This window comes from Pogona vitticeps, chromosome 5, assembly GCF_051106095.1.
Source record: "Pogona vitticeps strain Pit_001003342236 chromosome 5, PviZW2.1, whole genome shotgun sequence".
Classification (NCBI taxonomy): Eukaryota; Metazoa; Chordata; class Lepidosauria; order Squamata; family Agamidae; genus Pogona; species Pogona vitticeps.
In genome coordinates this window covers 118,444,510-118,469,802 of record NC_135787.1, presented here as the reverse complement: position 1 = coordinate 118,469,802, position 25,293 = coordinate 118,444,510, and the positions used below count along the sequence as shown (strand labels likewise).

The following is a 25,293-nucleotide window of genomic DNA, read 5'->3' as shown; positions in this document are numbered from 1 at the left end:
CAACAATTTATTATACTGATTACAATTCAATTCTGTTAACATATTCATTTTTGACTCCTCACCATCCTCTGGCACATAAATGATTAGGGTAATGTCGATTGTATAGACTTAGGTACTAAAAATACCTTTCCCTTTAACTTCTACAATCTATTGCTCAGCTATTACCCTGAAATTCCAGTCCCTGTTGTGGTTATAGCTACAATACACAGGTACAGCAATTTGATTCCATATTATCTCCTCTGGCTCCATCCCAAGGAACCCTAGAATCCATAATCTGGTGAGATAAAATACAAATGTAAGAATAGCTGATACCTTTATAGACCACTAAAAATCATGGTTTATAACGGTGTCACCTATTCTTGCATTTGTATTTTGTTTTGTATTGACCGCACAGCTCCCCTTTATTTCAATGGTTTGGTTGAGGTACTTAGAATTCTGTGCTGTACTTCAAGGGTAGGGACTAGACCTCTCTGGCAGTGAATTCTAGGTACCTCACCAAACTACAAGTCCCAGGATTCCATAGGACAGAGTAATGACAATTAAAGTGCAATCAAACTGCTATAACTATGTATTGTAGACACACTCACACCGTTCCACACAGAACCTCCCTTCCACATTTTCTCAGATTATCTCCAACCATATCCACAGGCACACATTTTCCCAGACAATTCTATACCTGCCATTCACTACACAGTTTGCACACACACTACTTAATATGCTAATACACTGTGTAAAAATGCAAATTCAGATTCTACCATATTACTGTTTGTGTTACATTGCACAATGCTACACCCATAGGTACAGTTTAGCAAGGCACTTTCTAATGCTTTTTATGTATACTTTCGTCAATTTCTTGATAAACATGAGTAATTTCTACTTTCATAGATTTTGAAGGAATTTGTCCGGATTGATGTGGATGTATATATTACAGGAGCGCATGGTAAGCTGATCAAGTTTTGTTTACAAATATCTAAACAACAACATGTTGAAAAATGATTAGACTGCTGTTCATACACTCAAGTTTTTTATTTGGAAGAATGCCCCACTAATTTCAGTGACCTTTACTGAATGACTGCATGCTACGAATGTGTTTATGAAAATCAATAGCCGAGAATTACAAGATATCCTCAGAACACACCTATATCTCATGTTCAGACTTACATGGACTGCTCTTGTTGATTTGCTATAAATAATGTCAGTGCTAGATTTGGCTTCTGTGGTGTTTTGCCTTGGTAACGGAAGGCAATCAACAGGAATAAAGAAGAACAAAGTCTGCTAGTTGCCCAGTGCGTAGCCATGAACCAAAAGCCAAAAGGATCAGGAATATCACCTGACCTGTTTTGGCCTCTTGAATCAAAGAGATTTCCATACTGAGGAGGCTCATCACCCTCCTTCAGTCAGTTTTCTCTGTCTGACACATTTCTAGTAACCCGTTCAAAAACTCCACTAGTACCATGCAGCTTCCTGATCACTGTCTGTCACTGCTGTTCTTTATTTATTCAGAAACTCACAACCAAGTTGCTGAACCTCTGGAACATAAAATGGGTTTTCAAAACTGTTTTCAAGGCTGTTGAACAGGTTTTGTTTTCTTTCCCTCACAGAGGGCGTTTTGGATAAACTGGAAAAATGTGGATTTTTTGATGATGAACTTAAGCCATCCATATTTTTCCTTACCATTCATGATGCAGTTTTATATATACTGATGAAAAAGGATCTTGCAGACAGCATGCCAAAGTTCAAATCCATTCCGGTAAGTGGATGCACCATGTTATGCTTTAGCTTGAGCAACCATCTTTATTAAAGGTGATGATTTTTGTCCACATTGTCATGAAAGTTGCTTCTATACTTTTCCTAAAAGTCCTGGTGAAGTTAGCACTGCTATGGTCATTGGACTTAATAGAATAGCTTGCTTTTGTTTGGTTATTGGTCAGTGGGAGATATAGAGGAGTGTGCAGGCATGGCAGCTTTGAAATACTATCCCTTCAGAAGGAAAAGGTTTTTCACCTTCTAAATCCAAAGCTTACTTCTCACACTTACACAAGAGTGATTATTGTCAGTTTAGCAAAATTACAGACCAACTGAGATGCTAAATGGAAGATGGAATGCCTTGGGGAATAGCTATACTAGTGCTTTCTAACTCCTAATATTTGCTCCATTACAGGAAAAAGAAAATAAAGATCATTATATAATCAATACAAATGGAACACTACGCAACCGGGAAATTGTGGTAAGGGACACTCAAGTGCCTGATATGTTTTTCAGTCAGTCAGTTTAAGGGCATTTTGGGAGACAAGTAGCTCCCTCAAAAGGCCCAAGTAGAAAGAGCCTTTTTTCTCACTGTCATGAATCAGGATTAAAACTGAGGTACAAATTGTGACATATTTTCTGACCCCAGTTTAAATTCTAATTCATATGTTCTAGTTCTTAGCAGTTCTTTCTGCTAAGAAGTCCTTTGTCCCTGCCCACTACCTTTTCCTTTATGTTAGCACTAAGGAAAGGAGTACTAACATACTCTGCCATTACATTTGTGCTGATGCTTGGCCTTGACACACATTTCCTAACTGCTTATTCATCACCTGAGAAGGAAAATAGCATGAACTAAATGTCAGCTCTGAGGTAGTCATATGCCTGTGATTCCCCATACAGTATTTGAATACTGTCTGTAGAAGATGCTTCTAGATTGCTTACCTATGATGCCATAAACCAAACACTTTTCAGACAGAAGAGTAACATATTCTTTTCTTCTTTCCTTCCCACAGGCACCACCAGAAACAAAGTTCTAAATTGCATAAAAATTGAAAATCAGAAGATAAAACGACAGTGTAGGAGAAAATTGGAAGATGACAAAAATGTCATCACAATATGAAGCCATTTCAGTCTTCAAAAGCACTTTCTAACAAGAATGTGTGTTTGTGTGTGTGTATACATATGAATTGTGTAAAAGTTCAGATTTCATACAATGCCAAATTCCCAGTAAGCAACAAGAAAAAATTAAATTAGAATTTAATTTGTATTCATGTATATTTGTAAATAATTCAGTTTATAGGGAAACTGTACAGCCACAAAAGTGTATGTTGTTTATATAATATTTCAGCACATTCGTCCTTTTATACAATGCTTTATTTTTTTTTCTTGTATATATTACTTTCATAAATTATTTTTGAAAGGCTTATGGTCTATACCCATTTGCTTCTTCCAATAAGTTTAATGTTATTTATAATTTTACAGTACTGTAAAGGGAAAGCTGTGTAACTTGAATATTACTGCTACTGTTGTAGAAGTACTGTTAGACGTGCTTGTAATATTCACATTGTTGCAGAATTTTGAATTTTTGTTAAATTCCTCTAGCTGCACAGCAAAAGTGCAGGGATTCGCAGAGCAGAATAGATTCGAGTTCCCAAGATTACTCCACCCCTTTTCTCATTAGCTGGCAGTTACAGTCTCAATTACTCACTCCAAGACATTAGTAGGAGAAAGAATAAAAACCGTTTCATCATTTACAGCTTAACTGATCAAACAGCAAACTGTCAAACATGGCTGCTTTCAGTAAAAGACACTCAAAGTCAGCCGCCTCCTCTTCCTCCGGCTCCCCCATGGCTGGAGAGAGCAAGGGCTGCGGGGGGGGGGTAGGAAGCCGAGCGCCCGGGACCCCCCCGCCGCCGCACAGCCCCTCCACCTGGGCGCAAAAACGCCCCAAGCGCCCCGCCAACCTTTCCAGCCTCGGCGCGGCTTCCGCTCTTGGATCGCCCGCCCTCTCGGCCTGGCCGGGCCGGAGGGAGCTGCCTTCCTCCAGGTGGGGTGGAGGCGAGGAGGGCCGCCCCCGGGCCAGGCAGGCTGACCCTCCTGCGATGGATGGAGGACCTCTGGGTCAGAAAGGAAGCCAACAGGGCAAAAGAAGAAAAGGAGGAGGAGAAGGGGGGGGCTGGCCCTGCGAGGAGGCGAAGAAAGGGAGGCAGCTGGATAGAATCAAGGCTGAAAGAGGCAAAAATAAGGGAAGGGAGGCGTTGGGCACACTACAAAGAGAGAGCTACAAAGCCAGTCGGTGGAGGGGAAGGAGGAGGGTGGCGGAGGGGTGGGGAGCGCGAGGGGCTGCCAGATGCTGGTGGCATGCTAAGGAGGCGCAACCTACTCCTCTTCCCGGGCTCCCTCTCGCCCCCTACCAAACACCGAGGGTTCCCCCTTCCTCTTTCCTGGACCCAGCAGCCCCGGAGGAGGGCAGAGGGGGATTCCAGGGGCAGACCGAGGAGGATTGGGCCCAAGGGTGATACGCCCTGGCTGGTCACCCTCCTCCCTCTGCACCACACAGACACACACACACACACACACACACACACACACACACACACACACACACACACAGAGCCGGCAGGGCATCCTGACCTCTTGGGATTTATCTGGTGGCCCATCCGCCTCTGCCTTTTCTTATTTAGAAAGAATCAGGCAACTCTGTACAAAGCGGAGCCCTCCATCATCTTCCATCTTCCGGTGTTAGGGAGGGGAGGGAGAGAAAAGAGGCTACGCCTGAGAAATTAACCCAGCACCCCATCTTGCAACCTTTGATATGTGCAGCCGTATTTCAGCAAAGTTGTCTGGAAAAGCTGGCTAAAAGTACCTCGAGAAATAACTTTTACGCCGGAAAATCCATCCTCTCCCAAGAATATTGTCTCCTCAAAACTGCACTCTCTATTCAAACAGGGTCCATCAGGATGTGGCCCTCCGGATCCGACGCAGGCATGAGCCGACCTATCTTTTATTATTGGGGATAGACTCCTCTTAACGTGGAGGCTCTGCTTCCTAATCTACGACAGCGGGTCTGTTTCCCAAAGCCTGTTAATTTTGCTTCCCTTTCTACCTTTTCTGTCCAGCCTTTCCTTATCCCTGGCTGTACTGAGGATGGCCCCATCCTATTTCATTTCCTGACACCCCTCGCAGGGGATTGGCGTAAATCTGGGGCCCCCGACTCTAACCTCTGAGATTTTCGGGAACTGGTTGTTACTCTGACTGCATTTCTCTGCCGTCTCCAGCGCGACTTTGTAGTTGTCCACAAACGCCTTATAGACCCCCAGCTGGGTCACCTGCGGAGGAAAGAGGAAGGAGGGGAAGAAACAACCCAGAAATTTGATTTTTGTAAACCTCCATAAAACCAGAGGAAAAGCAAAACTCCTCTGCGCGTGCCTTTATGACCAGCCAATTCATTTGAGCTCAATTTTCCCTGGATTATGATCCACCCTGCCCGATAACGACGGCCTTCTCCCATCCCTCACCTCCAGGTGCAATGGGTGACAACTCCCATCATCCACCAGCCAAAACGGCCAAATAGTCACAAAAACCCAACTTTATGGTGAAATAACCCCTGGCCAACGTTGCTGGCGGCACAAAATGAGGCACTTTGGATCCTCTGTCTCATTTTAATTTCATTCCAAAGCATGTTTTTGCAGGATATAAATGTTACGGAGAAATCCCAAGGTTTTGATGGCCCTCGTCGCCTCCATCCAAGTGGACTCTAAATTGAGGGGAGGCACTTCCGTCTCCTATCCATGCCACCTGGGCTTCTGGATAAATGAAACCAAGAGGAGGGTAGAGAGGTCTCGGGGGGGGGGTATTCCAAAGCGGCTACCCTCACGGTGCACCCCAGGTTCCAGTTGTGACACTCAGAAAGGCCCTTCAGTCGGGCCCCGCCGTCGGCCTCCGCAGGTCAACCCCCGTTTCCTCCAGAAACTTGGCAAGCGGTGAAGCGTCTGCTCAGGGACAGGCCTGGCTCCAGGCTGAGTGTGTAATGTCTTCTTCCTCGGCCGGGATAATGGCTTGACCTTCTTTTGTGCAATCAATGAACATCCCATCTGCAAAGTGGGTTGCCCCGCCGGCCGTTGGTGTCTGGCAAAGGGCGAAGGTTCACCGTCGAAACTCCAGACAGGAAGAAGGAAGTGCAAGTGGGTCAGAAAGGCCCCCCCCGGGTGTTCCCACGGCCAAGCAGATATTTCAGGAGCGATCAAACGAGGGGCGGAAGGCAGCCGCTGGCTTTCACTCTTTCTGCCCAACAACAATCACTCAAAGGTAGATTGCCCTGAGCTGGGGGGGGGGGGGCGTCTGGTTTAGGTTCTTCCCTTCTGTTCATTTGTCTTATCCCTTTTCAGAGAGCATTTAAACCAAGCAATGTAAGGGTGAGTGTCACGGAATCAGGAAACTGTTGTCCCCCATGAATGTTGACACTCCGTTTGACCCCGGATCCATCAGGGCTTTTTCAGCCTGGCCTACCTGGCAGGTCTCTAGGAGGATAAAGCAGAGAAGAGGAGAACAGTGCCTGCCATTCTGAGCTCACTGCCTTGAGTTGGCATTTACGGCAATGGTTCCATCAACAAATAACAAACCCATCTGGATACCTAAATGATGGACATTAAGGTTGGGATTGAAATACCTTTCTTTTTGCCCTTTTCGTAGAGGGGGGCCAGGAAAACCGATGATTATTTATATTTTTAGACACTCGGGGGGAGGGGTTGTCTGGGAAGGCAGCTTCAGTCCAGGTTTCACTTTACGTTTGAGATTCTTACCCACGGTTAAGACAGCAAACCCTGGCTGTTTTGCTAATACCGATGAATGTTTAAACCAGCACCAAGCTGATCAAGGGCAGTTTGTACTAACCATGGTTAAGCACAGCGGCTGTATGAGAGTGGCTGAAGGTAGCTTAGGCTAACCACAGTTCAGCATCCTATCTCAACCAGGGCCACCAAAGATCAGTGGCCCCTCCACCCACAGCAGGGCCAACGGGGTCAGCCACAGAGCCTCCTCCGGGGCCACAGAGGACACCAAACACGAAACACGGTGGAACGTCTGACCTGCACTGGGGCCACCAAGGATGGAAGAGCGGAGAGGGCGATCTAGGGACCCAGGGGCTGGGCAGAGCCCACCGGACTCACCAGCTTCTGAAACAGGTGCCCGACCACCGCGCCGCTGTCCCAGTTCTGGATCTGGGGCCACAAGCTGTCATAAAACTCCTTGTGGATTTCGTAGATGTCCTGGATCTTGTAGAAAATGGTCTCGATCTGCTGGATGGTGAGGACCGGCTGGGAGGTGGTGGCTGTCGCCTTCAGGGGCTTCATCGGCTGCAGAGGACAGGAGGAGACAGATGGAGCCCTCTGGCCCTGGGACTTTTAAGAAACACAACTTTTTATTTTTTGGACTCGCAGACAGAGGACTGGAAAATACAGCCACCCGTCAGCTGTGCCGACAAATGTTGGAAACTGTTTTCTACTGAATTTAGGGTGTCTTGCCTTCATCATCATCATCATTATCTTCTGCTGCTGCCTGGACCGGATTACCGCCACCCCCTTTCTTTTAAAAACCAGAAATCATGAGAAAGATCATAAGGTCACTTCTCCCTTTCTCTCTTTTTAAATGTTGTTTCAGGCCTCAAACAGGTACAGGAATAAAATAACCTTCCCTTGGAGGATCCCACCTGCTGGAAGCTTCTAGGTGCTTCTCCTTTGTGAGTTGAATTCCCACCCCCAATCATCATTACCAGTGGGCTGCCGATGGCCCAGAGACGGTTCAGTTTCTACCTCCCATCTAGCGATCCGTGTCTCATATAACTGATGATGGAAGAGCCCCCCTGGCCCACCTGTGGCCTTACTCTTTCAACACACAGCACCAGGGTAGGAACGTCACAACATCTGAACGCAATATATAAAAAGCCTGAGGTGGGTGGATAGGACTTGTTGGGGCCCAGAACTCCCATAATTCTGCAACCATGCATTTTCCCAGCAACAAATAACAATGTATTACTGTGATCAAGTCCGGATCTAATGCAAATTTGGGGTGGGGGGTCGGTTTTGTCGTCCATGGCCAATTCAGACCCGTGAGCCTTGCAAAAGATCTGCTCCTGGACGGAGTTGAAAAAGGGCCAGAAAGGGTTGGTCAAGAGGGTATGAGATCCTTGGCTGACAACCTTTGTTTAGGACGAAGGCCTGCATTCTGAAATCTGCCCCTACGTCTCTGCAGAGCTGCTTTCAAACATTCACGGCCCTTTGGAAGATTCCCCAATGTTCCAAAATACGGAAGGACAGACACGCACGCAGTCTCGCCCTCCCACGCGGGTGTTACGCAAAGCCAACCAGGTCTGACTCGAACAGCGGGCTTGAAAGAGGAAGCAGAAGCACCAAATACAACTCCAAAGAGATGACTTTTGCAGAAGATGTTACGGCTGCAGGACATCAAAAAAAAAGCGAAACGTAGGGAACTCCCTGCCACAAGAGGGGCTTTGCGTCAGAAGAATATCAGTTCTCTTTTTATTTTGGGAAAGGCAGCATTCCCCAGTGACATGGAGCAAAACCTTGGCAGTCCAGATGGGCTGGTGACACGGGAAGTCCTTGGATCAAAAAAGCTGCTAGCCAGGAAAGCTTTTGAAATGGAACTTCTGTCTCCTGACGCAGTGTACCCCAGGGGCCAGGCTTAGTGCGTGGGGGGGGGGGAAACACAGCAGGTGGCTCTACTCTCCCTTCTGCCTGGTTTGCTCACAAACTTCATAGACCCACCAGTTTGGGGAGACTCTCTTTTTTTAGAAAAGAAGACTCTTAAGAAGAGCGTGGCTCAGTCAGCCCAAAGGCTTCCGCAGAGCTCAGCCAGGTATCCCAACAAAGTGATTTTCAGCTCCAGCCAGGAGCAGATCTTTTGTAAGGCTTACAGGTCTGAATGGCCCATTCAAGACAAAGGTGGCCACGCTCTCTAGCTCACAGGTTTTACCAGTGGTCCCTTGTCCTGGTCTCTCCCCCCTCCCCCAAAAAACAGTCCCACCTCCGAGGTGATTCTCCTTTTCCGTTCCTGCTCTGCCCACCCCAATGCTGGTCACGGACCTTACCAACAAGAGCGCCTCCAGCTGGTTGATGTACATTTCCTCGCTGGCCAAGAAATCCTTCAGCACCAACTTGCGCATGTCCACCCCTTTCCTCGCTTCCCATTCACCCTGTGAAGGAGAAAGTATTGTGTTAGAAAGAGGAGACGTACTGAGGCAATGGGCCACCCCACCAATTTATGGGAAATCAACGTGAACGCCGTTAACAGTCTCACAAACTTTTCTTATGTCGTTCGACTGCTCGTCTCTCCCTTAAAGAACGGTAGGTGGGTGTGATATTTTTCCTGGACCACCCAGGAAAGTTTCTGAGGGTCCCAGAGCCCTTCTTTCGGTTGGACACAGTTACAGTTTAAAGGGTGTGAGGAAGAGGAGCAGAAAAGTCCAACAACCGGACCACTGGCTGTGCTATAACTATACCAAAGAAGGAATTCATGACAAGTTACTCATTATTCCTGGCAAGTAACTCTCAAGTTCCGTTCTCACACATTTTCTCTCTCACACAAACGCCCTCGCAAATGTACATGTACACAAACACACACACACAAGAGATGCTAATCATTTGCAGCACTGGCCAACGGAACACCGCTGGTGATGTGGATTCTGGGAGTTGTAGTCCACAAATCCAACCTTTCCCCATGTTTCCCTGCTTAGTTGGAAAGTCCCTCTAAAGCAGCCAAGACTTCCTCCTTCTCTGGGGCTATTTGGTCGCTATCCTTCCACCTCCCTCGCCCACAGCAGCCTTTTGAGTTTACCTATTTTCTCAGGGCCTTTTTTTAATGGATATTTTTAGGTGGAGGTTTCCAGATTTCGCATTACAACTTGGCCTGGGAGGGAGGCTCTGCCAAAGACGGGTCCCGGCAGAGACACGAGTCCAAAAAAATAAAGAGGCATGGGCGGGGGGGGCAGGTTGGAAAAATCAAGCAACGACAAGCGCGCGCCTGTTCATTAACAGTAGGATGGCGAAACGTCTAACCAGGCACAGAGAGCAGAAACTTGAAAGCGAAAACTGAGCAGGCGATGCCGGGTGGGGGGGAGAGGGAAAAGAGGGGTCACAGATTCTCAGCCACCTCGCCTTCTCCTCTGCCCGGGTCTTCTCGCCTCCTTCCAGACCTTGGTGGCCAATCCCCCCCCCCCTTCTTCTTAACCCACGTTCTGGGTGGCTTTCCTGCTCTGTTCCGTGGCTGGCCTGGACACCCGATCCCATCATCCTCCCCTCCTCGTTCCCTGAGCTGCCGTCCCGTCTGTTTCTCAATGAAGGACGATTATTCAGGTGGAGACCCTGCCTTTCCTCCAAGAAGCACCAGGGAGAATTCGGGACTCCTTCCCTCCCTTCCTTCCACAACAACCCTGCCCGGTAGGCCGCCTGGCCACCTTCAGCAGCGGCTGGTCCGACCTGCGGGCGTCTACCTTTCATTTTAATGACAGGCGCCCCATTTCTCATGACTGGAATAAGGGCTGTTCTGACAGATGGTAGAGAACGGCGGAACGGACAGGGAGCCTCTCAGTTCTTCTTGAGACTTCAATTATTGGTCACTTAAGAGGGAGCTGGTCAGCAGGTCCCTTTTCAGCCTAGCCTTTCCTACCTTCCATGCCTCCTGGCCTTGACACCGCTCTCCTCCTTTTTCACTTTACTTTGTGTGCCTCGTGTGTGTGTGTGTGTGCGCGCGCATGCATTTTATAACGCCCACCTACCCCACTGCTGCTGCTCTACCCACTACAGCAGACTCCCTCCTCAGAGCAAGCTTAAATCAGAGACCCGGGTCCAAATGCTCCCCTCCACCTTGACGTTCACTATGAAGCTAGGGGCCGATCCCTCGCTCGCTTATGGCCTGCTAGCCGGCCTGCCCTACCTTGCAGGTCCGTGGTGAAGCGTGAATGAAGCCAAACCATGCCTCTCCTCACCTGAACGAAGCCTGAGTAGCGCGTGCACCAGTGCTTGAGGGCCCTCCCCAAAAATCATGGAGCCCCGGGAGGTGCCACAGCAGGTTTCCACGCTTCCCCCTCCCTTCTTCCTGCCTGCCAAATTTGCAACCTAAATTTAGAGGGTCAGCATCGTCAGCCAAGGCGCTGGCGAGTTTTGTTTTGCTTTCTTTATCGAACACTGTTCCTCACCAAAATTCCCATCTGACCATCTTCCTTTCTTCCTTTCTTTCTGGACTACAACCCCCATCATCCTGTCCTCCTTCCTTTCCCTTTCCCAATCTCTCTCCTCCAGCTTCCCTCTCAATACAGGGGGACCCGCTCGCCAACTGTGCCAGCTCAGGAACACGTCCGTGCCAAGGGCTGCCAGCTCGAGGGCCCGGCCAGGCCAAGGAGGGAGGACGGGTGCCCCCCCCCGCTGTGCCCAAAAGGGCCAAGCCTAAGTTCTGCTTTCCTGATGAAGGACAGAAATCAACCCGTTTCCCCGGGTTGGAGACGTGCACGGGTGTGGAGAAAGCGCAGGGCGGCTGCCTCGACAGATCCCAACCTCTGGCACTAAAAACAGATCTTTCCCTTCTGGAGAGAAAGGGTGCGCCCTGAGCTGAATGAGGCTGGCGACTCCTGGCCACAGGTCAGCCCTCCCTGCCCCACATTGAAGGCCTGTGGGGTATATAGTGGGGAGGGGGGAATTAGGAAGGTTGGGTCCCTTTCCGGGGACCACATCCACAGGGCAAACGGACGTGGCAACGGGAACCGCCTCCTTCCCTAACTGAACAAACTGTTTTATCTGACCCCTAACCACGAACCCACGGAGGGAGACAGGAAGGCAGAACTGGGGTAAAAGAAACAAAGCAGACACACACACACACCGGCGCACTACACACACAAACTAAATCCTGGCTATGTTGCGTCTGGGACTACAAGTCCCAAAATCCCCCAAGTAGCACAGCCCTGGAAAGCTCTGAGTCCTGACAGGCCAGGTGGCCTCTGCCCATGCGCAGAGCATTTTTTTCCTTCCCTTTCACCAGAAAGGCAATTCTACACCAGGGACTGGTTCTGGGAGGCAGCCTTCGAGAGGAAAGAGGCTGGGCTCCGGGGCAAAAAGGGGTCATCCGTACCACCCCTCCCAGCATGCACAGACACGGAACCACAAAACTAAGCAGGATGTCAGGGGACACGGCCGCCTGCACCAACTCAGGCGCCCTAGCCAGAGGATTGGGTCCATGGCGAGAACAAGCAGGAAACCCTATAAAACAACATCAACAACCAAACCACCTCCCTCGGGGAAAAAGGAGGCTGCAAATCCAGCCACACGGCTCTGCAAACAGGCCTTAGACAACCCCCCCTCCCCAATTCACAACACCAGCTGCCCCCCGACTCTCTGGTTTCAACTGTTCCCCTGAACGCCCACCTTTCCCGAGGTTGGGGTGCCCGGTTTCTTGTCCACCTCCTCCTCTTCCTCCTCCTCCTCTTCCAGGATTTGTCCAGGTACCCTATGGCTTCTTCTTCTTCCTGCATGCCTGCAAACCCGCCCCCGCCCCCTCCCTCTCTGCCAACCTGCGCGCTGGGGAGTGAGTGTTCCTTACAGCCTGGCGCAGGCCGGGACTGGCACTCCTTTCTCCCGAAGATGGCAGGGCCTTTCCCCTCCGAGGACAGGAGCCATTTCTGGGCAGCTCTCGCTCGGGAAACCGGGAAAAAGGCTCTTCAGAGAAAAGGTAGGATATAAAGATAATGAATGAATAGACAGACAGGAAATGGAAGTAAATAAGGAGGAAGTCAAGGTCTTTTTTTTTTCATGGCCTGCCTTGCTGGGATAGTGAAGATGTTAAACGATACTCAGAAAAGACTGTGGAGCACTGCAGGAAAAGCGTGTTTTATAATTAAGTGCATGGGCAATGCTAGTTTCAATTTTAGAAAACGGGACAGTATGGTAGAGTGGTTAGCGCAGAAGCTGGAGCAGAAAGCGCAAGCCACAGATTTTTCTCTCCACTCGCAGGGTGACGTCAGGGGTGAGCTGTTCTTCTTATTTAGCCAGGGCTATTGTGAGATCTGGGGGAGGATGATGAATGGCCCTTGACGTTCAGATATATACTGTAAAGACAAGCGAGAACAACCTTAAACTGATTTTTCTCACTGCTACAACTTAGGTCGCCAGATGCACAGGAGAGAGAGAGAGAGAGAAAAGCATCAGGCATCTGTTTGCAGATGATCTTCTGAAATTGGAGAGAGCTTTCAAAAGGCTTCACGGGGTGGGGAGGCAGGTGTCCAGAACACGTCAGTCAGGCCACAATATGAATGGAAATAGGCTTCCAACTCTGGCTTAGAAGAAGTAATCTTTGGAGAAATGCAGAACCCCTTTTGGTTGGGGGGGCAGAACCCCACCAAAAGAAAGCAAGTGAAGAACAAAGGGCCTCCAAAAACAGACAAGCGGGTTCCCTTTTGTTTCCAAAATCAAAACACAGGTACGGGTTTTGATCGCGCTTTTGCAACCCGCAATGTCAGGACGAGAGGGGGCGAGGACCACCATGAGCCTCCCCCGCAAGAAGGGCATCTCGGCATGACAAGTGAATGGCGCACGAGCTACAGAGCACAGAGAAAATTAAGCCACCAAGACCACAAAGGTTTTGCATACGGGGCTCTCCCTTTTCCTCTCCAGCAATGAAATTATACTGCCCAAATAATCGGAATTCACCAGTGCAGACTTAGATGCACTCACAGGTCTGCGCAGCAAATAAACAGGGAATGAAATTGCACCCCAGCAAACCCTGTTCAACCAGTTTCACAGCCAAGGTGATGCAAATATCACACCCAGTAAACAGAAAGTGTGTGTGTGGGGGGGTTTCAGATCACCAGTCTGCTGTGACCGAGCTCACTGGGCGGCCGACGGCACCATTGGACATGAGCTCGGCCTACCTCAAAAGGCTGTTGCGAGAAAGTTGGGTGTTGTTGGAAAGAGTTCACTTGCTATTAACTTGTTCTGCAGTCCTGGCAAACACAGGTTTTAAAAATTAATGGGTTTTATTTGCCCGATTGATGAGGAAGGGGTGAAACCGCTGGAGGAATGAGGCAGGATGAGGGGAGGAGGGAGAAAAGGAAGGAAGGATGGAAGGAAACATAACCAGTGGAATATTTTTAAGATAATAAGGACTAGAGCCTTGAAACCAAGGCAAAACAACAGAAGGAGCCAGCACAGAGATTTGGCTTGATCAGACGAAATGAGAAGAGGTTTCTGAAGTTGTCTAAGACCCTTGTGTGATCCAGAGGGCATCTCAGCAAACCACACTTCCCACACTGGAAGGAAAGAGTTAAAACCTACAGGGCAGGAAGTCCAAAGAGCAGCAGAGAAGGATTTAAGCAAATCCCCTTAGCTATGGGGCCTACGAATCCGCCGAGGTGGGGGATTTTTGTGTCCATGGTACTGGGGCGGGGGGAATAACTCTTTTAGGTTCTCTCCCTCCAGCCTTCAACAAGAAACCTCTGTCTCTCTGCGCTCTCTCTCTCCCCCTCCAGCTTTGCCACCTGGCCTTCAAACGCCTTTCCTAGGAATGGGGTTATTCAGAAATCGAATTCACGCAGAAATGATGGGAGACTGGTTTCCCAGGCTGCCCCCTCCCCTTCCCAAAAAGCAAGGTGATACCAGATTTTGACCGCCAGGTGGAGCAACCCACCCCATAATATGCAATACCAGATGCCCACAAGAATGGACAAGTGAGTTATTCAACCAAGAAAGAAAGGAGGGGAGAAAAGTAACTTCTCTAGAAGACAACTCTTAGGATCTCCTGGCAAGTGTGGGCATTCTGGGAAGTGTCGTCCAAAAACCTGGTTTCTCCCAGGGTATCCAAGGATAACCAGACTCTTTTTAATTCTCGCTTAAGTCATTTGCTCAAGAAACCTGGACGCACTGAAATGCAGGATGCCCAGGAAACAGGCTCTAAGCCAGAGGCCAGAATCCTGCAGGGGATTTGCGCCGTCATAAGCGTCACTAGTGTAAATCTCAGGCGCAAACAATCACAAATTGAAGAGCCGATGCTCCCATTCCGGGTCACAATAGGATTCTGGGCATAAGTGGCGCATTTATGTACAGCCGTAATTATCAACGTTTGGGGGCAGAACTCAGGAGAGGCGAGTTCAAGTCCCCATAGATGAAATAATATCCATTGGCTGACTTCGAGCCCGTCATTCTCTCCCACCTCTAAACAAACAAACAAACAAACAAATAAATGATTCCAGGGAGTTTGGACACATAGAAAAACAGCAACCAGCCTAATCCCAGTGATCCCAAGTGTTTTTTTAAAAAAATCCAATTTTGTTGGCACTTAATTCCCAAGCAGCTTAAAGTATATGCACAGCCTCGTTTATAGCAATATCCGTTGGCCACGTCACGTGTCTTAAGCTCTCATCTTATACAAGAGCCAAAGATCCCCGTCAAATAGACCAATTTGACCAACAAATGTAATTTCCCCGTAAATCGCCGGGATAACAAAATCCTAGAACAGCCTGTGTTCAAGAAGTCTGATTTCCTCTTGTGTGGCTTTAACACCATTATTGCGGTTTAGACATACAGTTTATACTTACAAATGAACTGCAGTGCAAATGACAATGGTTTTAATGGATGTCCCTGATGCAAACACAGACCTTTTTATACAGGATAATTACAGCAATGGGTTTATTCTCAGAGGTGATGAGGGGGAGGGGGAGAAATTACAGGTTTTACTTTTCTGAAAAGATTACAGGCAGCAAGCTGGAAAACACCTCTCTGCATGACATTTTTGAGCCAACGTGGGCAATTCCCTTTCAAGGGCTGAATTCGAGTCACAGACATTCCCGGAGGTCATGTGCCCGGGGATGGGTGGGTGGGGGTGGGGGTCAGGGTTTTACTTTTAAGCTCCTAAGGCTGGTAACCAAACCCCTGAGGAAGCAGCTCAGCCTTTTAGAAAAGAGAAAATCCCTCAGAAAAGGTTGGAAGGGTTGGATTTGGCTTGAAGGCCTGATTTGACCCAGGGCGTCCGGTTACCCACCCCTGCTGCACAGAAACCGTGCCTGCTGGGGAGGAGGGAACAATGAACATATCTTTATGCTTTAAGTGTCTCCCCTCTTCCCGGTGACAGGCACGGCCACTGTTCATGCGCACGTCTCGTAAGTTAACGGCAACTTTCCCGCTCACATGCCTCTCCAGCAAGCATGTGGGAAAATACTTCCCAGGCACTGGTCAACAGCACCCTACTCAGAGATCAGCCATATATAACTCAGCAAGCAGCTTTCCTTTGTCCCGTTATGTGCCCTTCCCACACAGCCTGGTATGTTGCGATTTTCTGCACACCTGCACTTTATAGGTCCGCTTTTTCGGAAATCAAACATTATTTCTAGTTGAACTTGGTTTGTAAATAAAATAACAAAAAGTAAAAAAAGAAGAAGGAGACAGTACCCCGGCTCAAATTCCAGCCACTTACCGCAGCACCCGGTCCATCTGCAGGGGTGGGGGAAACGCTCTCCGATCCGTCCCTGTTGTCGCCGGCGCTGCCCCCCTCTGGATTGCGGGCACCGAGGTGGGGGGACATGGTGGGTGATTCGTCAATGTAAGGCATGGTCTCTGAGCCGCCGGGGGGAACTTTGGGCTCCTCGTTGCCCTCGGCATCATATTCCTCGGTGCCGTAGTTGAAATCTGTCCAAAGAAAAATGGGGAAGCCTGGTCAGTGTGGGCTGCAAGCCCAAGTGAAGGCAGCAAATCCCCAGTGGGTTTTAGTCCGAACGCTGAAAGAGCAATCCGAGATGTCAGACTTGTTTTTTGCAGATAGGGTGCAGCAACGTGGACGGTTCTTGTTTTTTGTTTTAAATTCAGACCAAACCCTGGAGCAGAGCCATCGCCTCCTGCAAAATCAACGTCGCCTGCTCGGAAGTCAATACAGATTCCTTCAACTTTGCCACCCTGAGCCCAAAGGCGAGAGCCAAACAGAAGCCCATTTTGGGTGACGGTCAGGCTGAAGAAGGGGCGAGTGAAGAACTTTGCATGCTTTACTTTCTGAAAGCCCTTCCCCAGGACTTCTGCCTGAGTGAGGAAGACCAGCTGCATCTCATCCTTTTCCCTGACCTGCTGGCTTTCTACAAGCAAGGAATGCCTTGTGCGTAATTTATAGCCACAAAACCACAGGTATACTGTAATTGCCAACGTTGCTGGATCGAGGACCCAGGACACTCAGATTAAAGTTATCACCGGGTCATCTTGGGCCAGATTGGAAGCAGAAGAGAACCACCCCTCCCACACCTTGAACTTGTGGGGAGGAAAAGTGGCATGGAAATCTAATAAATCAAGGACTCAGGAAGAGGCCTGCACACCCACACCCCGGAGGTGCACCGGCAGAGAGAGGCAAGCCCTGCGCATGGTTCGAGGCAGGGAGGTAACACGTGGGCACGTACCAACCGCCCGCCTTTCCTTCTCCCCCTCCGGGGGCACCATTCCACCCACTCCTCTCCCTGCTGCAAACCCATCTCCCGCCACCCACTCTGCACCGACTCAAACGCACGCACGTGTGCCTGCCGGCGCCTAACCCCTCCCCCGCCTCCCCCACCCTCATGGCTTGACACACTTCCCCACATTTCCCCCAATTAAGCACGCCTCCTTGAGTGCCGCTTCAAATCCCTCAATTACGTGCGGCAGCTGGCTGGCTGGGTGCCGCCGATGCGCGTGGCAGAGCACCCTGGTGAACAACGGGGAGGAGGAGGAGGAGGAAGAGGCGAGGGAGAGAGAGAAAGGGAGATCGCAGGACGGGGTCACGACTCTCTCTGAAAGACCCAGGTCTGCGGCTGGGGCCGCAGAGCTAAACAAGCCCCTTCATCATCCTCAGTTTGACTTACCTACCTCGCAGGGCTGTTGTGAAGATTAAGTAGCAAGGACCAGACCTGTGGACTCCACGTGGAGCTCAGGTCACCTGGCTTTAAAAGGCTTTTCCCGGCCCGATTAGCCACCCTCTGGCCCCTGGACTATTGATGGGGCGGAGGGAAGGTGCTGGACTATATGAGAGGGTCTGGCCTTGCCTGAACCGAGGCAGGGCTCCGAAACGCCAGAAGCAACTTTTTTTCCAAGTCTGGTGCTGTCTGTGCTGGGTCCCTTAGGGGCACGAGAGCAGCCGCCAGACTCTTCAGAGTGGGTCCTCTGGGCTCCTAATTTAAGCTGAAACTTAGAATCCTAGGATGGGAGGGTTCAAAGATGCACCTAAAGGTCATCTAGTCCAGCATCCCCCCCCCAACTGAGAGTTCCTTGGAGGAAAATACGGATTCGCTCAGCATCGGTGTCTCTCCTGCTCCTCCGTGTATCCCACAAACACCCCTGCGAGATAGACTAGGCTGAGAGAGATCACAGGTTTCAAGGCAGGAACCAGGATCTCACACCTCCTCGCCCTCTACTGTACTCTACCCACTAGGCTACTCTGTTCACAAAGGCCTTCCCAACCAGATCACAAGATGCTCAAAAGACTTGTGCCGGGGAGGGGGGGTTTGAGGCGTGGACACGAACCAGCCAGCTGCTCCTCGTTTCCAGAAATTATTATTTTTTCATTGAGCGGCCACCTGTTTCTAACTCACTAGCCACCGGTTTCTTATTCCAAAGAGGAGCTCCTTGTTTAGTAGCCCACCCGCTGCGGTACTTCATTCGGCAGCTGCTCCCGCCTTATTTTGAGGAACACATCCTTATTTAGTAGCCACCGGCTCCTAATTTAGTAGCCACGCGCCCTGTCCCTTATTGAGTGGCCACCTGCCCAACCGTTTCAAACAAGGACCAGGGAGGGAGGTGGGCTACGATTATCTCTCCCAGCTGGCCCCCTGGCCAAAAGGACTTCCATCAGCAGGAGTGCCCCTGTTCTGGGGACTTCCACGGGGCTCAGTTGCAACATCTGGTGGGTGGAAAGGGGCCCGGCTTGTTCAAGCCAGCCAGCCCAAGGCAGTGGTGGTGAGTGGGGGTTGTCAGCTGGAAAGACCCACGTTTGAAGCTCTCCTCTCTATCCCAAAGATTCTACCTCCCCTCTTGGGATTCTTCCCTTGGTGGTGGGTTGGTCTAGATCACTGGTTCTTAACCTTGGGTTACTCAGGAGTTTTGGACTGCAGCTCCCAGAAGCCTTCATCACCAGCTGTCCTGACGTGGGTTTCTGGGAGTTGCAGTTCAAAAGCATCCGAGTAACAAAGGTTAAGAACCACTGGTCTAGATGACCCTTGAGGTTCCTCCCACCTCGACAATCCATCCGTTTTTCAAAACCCCAGAGCATCTTCAAAACCACAATGTTTCCTCTTGTTTTCGTGACTCCTGCGCAACCAGACAAAGTCAAAAGCATAGCTCTACTCCTTTCTAACCAAACCGTCCAGTTTTCTGGAGTTCCACATTCCGTCCAGAACCGAACTTGCAAGCCACTTGCTATATAGAAAACACTTCACTTGTAATTGCTTACTATTTTGGCAACAACGAAAGCATAACTATGTGACGATGGTGAGGGAAGAGGGCCTTGGTCCCCAGGGCAGGCCTGGATGAAGTCCAGGGGGTGGCCAGGGCCTGGCCTGCCCCAAACAGAGCCCCTCTTTTCAAGCAGATCTGAAGGGGGGAGACAGGGGGTGTTTATCGCAAAAGGAGACCATGAATGAAAAAGAAGAGAAGGAGGACGAGCGGAGACCCCGTTCCCTGCCTCATCTCATTCTCTATGTGCAACCATCCTGTGAGGGAGGCCATATGGGCAGGCAGCTCTTAGTCCAGCAACACCAACGGTGCTGATCAGCCCAAACGGGGATATGAACACAGGCCTGCCTGTTCGACACTCATATGCAAACGCAGCTTTCTCCAACATGGAAACGGCTGGACAACAATTCCCATCACACACACCCCAGGCGGTACGGCCAGTTGACCTACAACAGCCGCTCACATGGCAGGAAGGCCCCAACGTGAGAAATGCTGTTCTGACGTATAGAAAGTTCCTGGTGGATAGTTCTGCCTTCAGACTGCGTATCACTTTTTATTAATGCATCTTCGGGTCACGTGGAAGCTGCCGGAGAAAGATTTTACATCCCATAAAGGCAGGAAAAAACTATAGTCAGAAATGTGGATGTAAAAAAAATCAGCCTACCCCGCAGGGTCGTTGCACAAGGATTCCTGAGAAGACGCCTCTCACACCTTCTGAATGTGGAGAAGCGACTCCGTCCGTGTTCAGCAATAACGGGTTATCGGCCAGAATCCGCTTTGGCAATTTAGGTGCAAGAGAAACTCAGTTAAGTTATGGTGGCAAATCAGCACTAATTAACAAGGCACCGGTCGCATTCCTGGTCACGTGACGAAAGAATGAGTCCCCCCTCCTCAGTCCAGCCCAACCTCTTCTTGGCAGGCTGTTGCCGTCCATCATGGTGTCTCCGCAAAATTTCCTCATGGCAATCAAACTGAAAGCCTTGCTTGCATTTTGGGGGGATGAAAGGGGGGGTCCCAGATTGAACGGACAGGACTGGGGGTGGAGAGATGAAAAAAGGAAGCACCAGGTAGACAGGGCTGGAGGTCGGTGAGCGAAGGGTCTGTGTGGGGGGGGGAGGGAAGAAACGCAGCCTGGTTGTGTAAGTGACTCACACCTGTCGACACGATGCTAGAGGTACTTAGCAGAGCTAGATTTAACGAGGGGCACACACAGCAATGCTTCAAGGACTTTAACTAGGTTTTTGGAGGGGTTTTTTTTGGAGGTTTTGGGGGATGATCTCCCCGCAATACCTTCTCCTTTGCTCCCCGTTTCCCCACCAGCCTCTCTGCTTCATCATCAGCTTTCCTGCCTTTATATAATCCGTCACAGACACCCAGAGCCCAAATTGGGGGGGGGAAGGCTTCCACAATTCATTCCCCTCCCTCCTCCCCTTCCCTAGACGTTTTTTGGGGAAAGCAAGGAACAAGCATTAAATGACGGTGGGGGAAGGGGAAGGAGATGGTGGGGTGCTGTGACTTTGCAATCCCCCCAACCCAGGATGCCAAGTCCACCTAACCCCACATCGCCAAGAAGAAAAGAGAAGAGAAAAAACAGCCAGCGGTGCCAACCAGGAAGGCGAGCATCTCGAGCATTCTCCCCCCCAAAAGATCGAGCAGAGAATCAAACCCTAATCCCATCTCCACACACACACCCCACATACACAAACAAATAAATAGATAAATAAAAAGGGAAGGTCCCGGCAGGGAAGACCTACTGCTGTAGATCCAGGAGAGGCGAGGCAGACCCGGCTGGCTCAGGGGCTCCATCGGGAGAAGGGAAGAAGGAGGGAAAAGCCTTCAGACCTCCCAGCCGCCCAGCATTTCAAAACGAAGAGAGGATGGGGAAGGAAGGGGCTTTTGGAGAGGGGGGCGAGAGGGAGGGGGGGTCAGAAATCAGGAGGCCAATTTGGAGTCTGGATCCTCCAATGTCAGCCTGGACGGGGCGAGGGGGGAGAGAAAGAGAGTAGGGCAAGGATGGGAGAAGCCCCCCACCCACCCACCCAAAAGGAGCCGGGCTGTGATGACAGGCGGGCGGCACCGGGAGAGAGGAGTACATGTCAGCCCTGCCCGGAGGGATGTCTGGGGCTGGCAGAGTCGGCGGGGGGGGGGGGGAGCTTACTTCCAAAGCGTGCTTGTCTGGGGGGGGATGAGAAGGCGAGGAGGAGCTGCCCACCAATGGCGAAGAAGACACCTTCTGTCCCGCCTCCTCTTCCGCCACCTCCTCCTCTTTTGCCTGACAGAAAGGGGGGGATAATGATTATGCCACAGTGAAGAGGGGACCCCCCTATTCCCCCCCATGGATGGCATGGGGGGAAGAGAGAAGATGAGTCTCCCGTGCCCTGCAACGGATCTCTGAGGACGAGCGGGGGTTGGGGGGCAAGGAAAGCCGCGATCACGCCCCGTGCAGGAGGGCGGCCACGCTCCCCTCCTGCACCCCGAGCAGTCCCCATGCTCTCCTGGGCCTCAAAAAGTGCCCCCCCCCGAGCTCTCTGACTTTTGCTAGGCTCCCTCCTGAGGGCTAGAAGCATGGCTTGCCTGGAGCCCAGTGGGGAAGCCCCCCCTCTTTGCACGCGGAAGGGAGGACCCCACACACGGTGAACACGAGGTCATCTGTCACCTTCCTTGCTACAGAAGCCCCCACCCAGCCAACTTCATGGACCAGCCGCCTCCGGACAAGCCAAGGGCAAGGGATAATGGGAATTGTAGTCCCAAAGCCTGTCCAGAGCAAAAAAGGCTCTCCTTCCTCCTCCCTCCCCCCCAATGAACTTCTGGGGATTACAACAGCCGACGTGGCCTCTGTCACTGACGGATTCTGTGGGTTTTAGTTACCTAAAAATGTAACTTTTAAAAAACTCGCCATTTGCTCCCAAACTGTCAGTTACCAGCTGGTCCAGACAGGCTGTTCGCCCACTGAAGCCGAGATGATTTCCAACTGAGTTTGGAAAATTACTTTTTAAAAGTCATTAACTGCCTTTATAAAACACACACAAGGCCCCACAAATGCAGACGGTTATAATTACTTTGACAGCTGACAAAGTAACTCTGTCTCTTCTTGCTGATTCAAAACGTATTCTGTTATATTTAGTTAATTCTTCCCCTACGCCCATAAATGCAACAAGCCACTAGTGTGTAGTACAACATGGGATTTGAGAAACAAGGCTACACACTTCTTGTAACGGTGATGATGAGTTAATTAAGAGTTACACCCGAAAACGGTGTCCTATCTTCAGCTGCAATCATCATGTAACTTGGTTACATCTGCTGCAAAAAGGAAGTAATTACAAGGGAGGTTTTTATTTCTGACATGTTATTTCCAAACCCTGCTCTGGAGTAAGGCCTGTGGAACTCAGCAAGACTTGACCACTGCATGGAAAAGTACACGGCTGGATAAATCCATATGGGACAAGCGAGGGGTGTCACCACAATTTTGTGGTCTTTTAAGAAGCTCCAAATCTCAGGATCTGACAAAATGCAAGGAGGCCCTTTCAGAACCCAGGAATAAATAGCTTATTACGCTATAACACTTTATTTCTGATTTCAGCTCAGCGCCTATCATAAAGCCATTGACTGGTGATGGGCGGTAAGCTTTTTGCTTTGTTTGAATAGCTCCCGGCCCACATTTTGGGTGCAGAATGGCCTGAGTTCAAATTCTGAATAACAGAGGGCGCGAGAAGTAAGTGGGGGGGGGGAAATAAGCGAAACATCCATCCAGAACAGACAAGATAAAGAAAGAAATACAAATGATGGAAGTTCTTGGGAGGCGATTTCTGGTTTTCCATACAATAGCTCTCGGAGGAGAGACAGTCACATGTGGAACCACACCTTTAAAATCAAAGATTTGTTCCAAAACATGAGGACTAGAATCTTTCTCTGCAAAATTCTAGAATACTGGTGTTGGACAAAGCCCTAGGTTTTACCTCCGATTAGAAAGGGACTGGGGAAGAGGGGATGGGGGAAGACCCTTCCCCACCTAAAACCCTGCAGTGACAGAGTTATCTTTGGGTTCATGAGGACTAGAACCTTATTTTGCCAAAAGCGATATAGCAGTGCTGCTGCTTGGTAGACCAAAAAGTTCCAGGTTCAAACTCTGGCCCCTCCAGATTCAAAAAAGGGCTTGATGGTCGGTCACAGACGGGCGGGGGGGGGGGGGACTCATTCTTTCGTCAAAATGTCGGAAGATGCTGCCGATCCGAGCCGTGAATAGAGGCAAAAGGTCTCTGTGCCGCAATACGAAGGGGTTCTTCCATCTCCTCATTGTTCTTCTCTTTCTTCTCTAGGCAGGCAGAAGCCAAGGCCACGAGGAAGGAGAACGTGGGGGGCACCCTCCCTCCCTCCCTCTTCCTTCTGCTCCCCCCCACCGCCCTCTCCTCGCTTTGTTTTAACGTTTAGCCAAAGGAAACGCGGAGGACATCAACCCCAATATGTCAGCGAGCCAGCCAAGCGGAGAAGCGGCCCTCGCTGAGTGCTGCCGACTGGTCCGTCCCTGGGGTCATCGTGGCGGCACGGGAGGCGGCCACCCTTCCTCCCCCCCGCCTAATCCTTTCGACTTCCCACCCACTCCTTTGCCCCCCTCGGCTGACATCGCAGGCAACACCACCCATCAACCAAACACCGCGAGGACGGAACGGTGCGGCGGGAGGAGAGCATGGCGCATACTCCAGGCTGCCAGCCGGATGAACAAGGGGGATCCGAGATCAAATCAAGCCTGAACTCTATTCTCGACGCTGAACCTGTCCTGCTTTGGGCACATCTTCAGAAGGCAGGAGGCTCTGGAAAAGAAGACCATCACGCTGGGAAAGGTGGAAGGAAGCAGGGAAAGAGGGAGACCCAATACGAGATGGATGGACTCTCTAAAGGAAGCCACAGGCTTACGTTTGCAAGAACCGGACACGACATTCTGGAGATGGCTCATCCAAGGGGTCTCTATAAATCGGAAGCAATGAGACAGCACATAATAACAAACCAAACACATATTTCTGCCCCCCCCCCCTTCAAGCCATCAGCAGTTCGAGTTCTACGCGCGCAAGATGCCTGGGAGAAGACATACTTCATCAGCTACAACTCCCATAACCCCCCCCCCCCCGGCACAGCTGGCTGGGCATTCTTGGATTTCTATTTTTTTTTTTAAAAAAAGACTTTCCACACTTTTGCTCCTTTCCCCCCAAATGAACCCTAAAGGATTGTTCACACAACTCAGGCTACCCTGATGCTAATCAACTCAATTTAATTATATAAAAAACCCAAACTGAACCCACAGTTGTATTATTATTATGGTTATCATCGTGATCACGATCTTACACCCTACCCCTTCTCGTGAAGCAAGGCCTGGGAGTATCTAGGATTTAAATGGGTGGGTTTTTTCCCCTCAAAAACATCTTCCCGTCGGCTTGCAACACAATTGTCCTCACTGGGTTTTCTACTCGTATTTCAAATCCGATTTGCAACTCTTTTAATCCGACAAATAAATTAAATCCTAACAGGAGGGGACGTGAGAAACAACTAGGCAAACAGATAAACAGATAGATAGATTAATGAGTAAGCAAGCAAGCAAACCACCAAATCACCAAACTTCCCAGGTCATCTCAATACAAACCTATTGTGAAGAATCAGACTACAGATTACAGTAAATGCAATACCAACCACGGTGTGTCTTGTGCGTGGCACCCTGCACCGTTACTATAAAAACCACCAAGAGGTTTGTAGCTTCTTCATTCGGCACATGCTATCCTGGACGGGAGCCCAGTTTTTTTCGGATCCACGGCTCCCTGCCTAAAATCCCAAATTCCAAGTATCTTGGATCTCAAACGGCAGAAACCAAAAACCCTGCACGATGAGAATTTAGGGAACCAGCAAGCGGGCAAAAAGACACGCAGACCTGTCATGCCAGATATTGTCAGAAAAGGGTGGAAGACCGGGGGGGGGGAATACACTAACCCCCAGCTGACTAATTTCATCCCCCCAGGGCCAAAAACTCAACCCCCCCACTTAGCTCTCTCTCCCCCACCCCAGTGCGCAGCCCCCTCCCCGTTCACTCCCTTGTTCTCCGGCCCCC

The 25,293-nt window shown here is 50.0% G+C and overlaps 2 protein-coding genes across 14 annotated transcripts in view; one reads left to right on the top strand and one right to left on the bottom strand.

Annotated features, from left to right (window-relative positions):
• Positions 1-3,169, top strand: part of SLC26A3 (solute carrier family 26 member 3) — a 29,115-nt gene extending 25,946 nt beyond the window's left edge. The window contains exons 17-20 of the mRNA XM_073000652.2: positions 886-940; positions 1,602-1,750; positions 2,162-2,227; positions 2,760-3,169. Coding sequence (XP_072856753.2) covers positions 886-940; positions 1,602-1,750; positions 2,162-2,227; positions 2,760-2,783 — 294 coding nt within the window. The 3' untranslated portion in view covers positions 2,784-3,169. The remainder of the gene's footprint in view (positions 1-885; positions 941-1,601; positions 1,751-2,161; positions 2,228-2,759) is intronic.
• LOC110070649 (active breakpoint cluster region-related protein) overlaps positions 1-25,293 on the bottom strand; it is a 79,840-nt gene that overhangs the window by 32,280 nt on the left and 22,267 nt on the right. For 5 of the 13 annotated variants that reach the window (XM_078394356.1, XM_078394357.1, XM_078394354.1 and 2 more), the window contains exons 1-6: positions 20,957-21,289; positions 16,216-16,427; positions 8,852-8,956; positions 6,915-7,100; positions 4,968-5,075; positions 2,689-2,779 (exon numbers count right to left, since the gene is read on the bottom strand). In XM_078394356.1, the coding sequence (XP_078250482.1) occupies positions 2,689-2,779; positions 4,968-5,075; positions 6,915-7,100; positions 8,852-8,956; positions 16,216-16,427; positions 20,957-21,008 (754 nt within the window). In that variant the 5' untranslated portion in view covers positions 21,009-21,289. Of the gene's footprint in view, positions 1-2,688; positions 2,780-4,967; positions 5,076-6,914; positions 7,101-8,851; positions 8,957-16,215; positions 16,428-19,866; positions 20,001-20,956; positions 21,297-25,293 lie in introns of those variants that run through there. The other 8 variants (XM_078394360.1, XM_078394359.1, XM_078394363.1 and 5 more) reach the window with 6 other exon arrangements.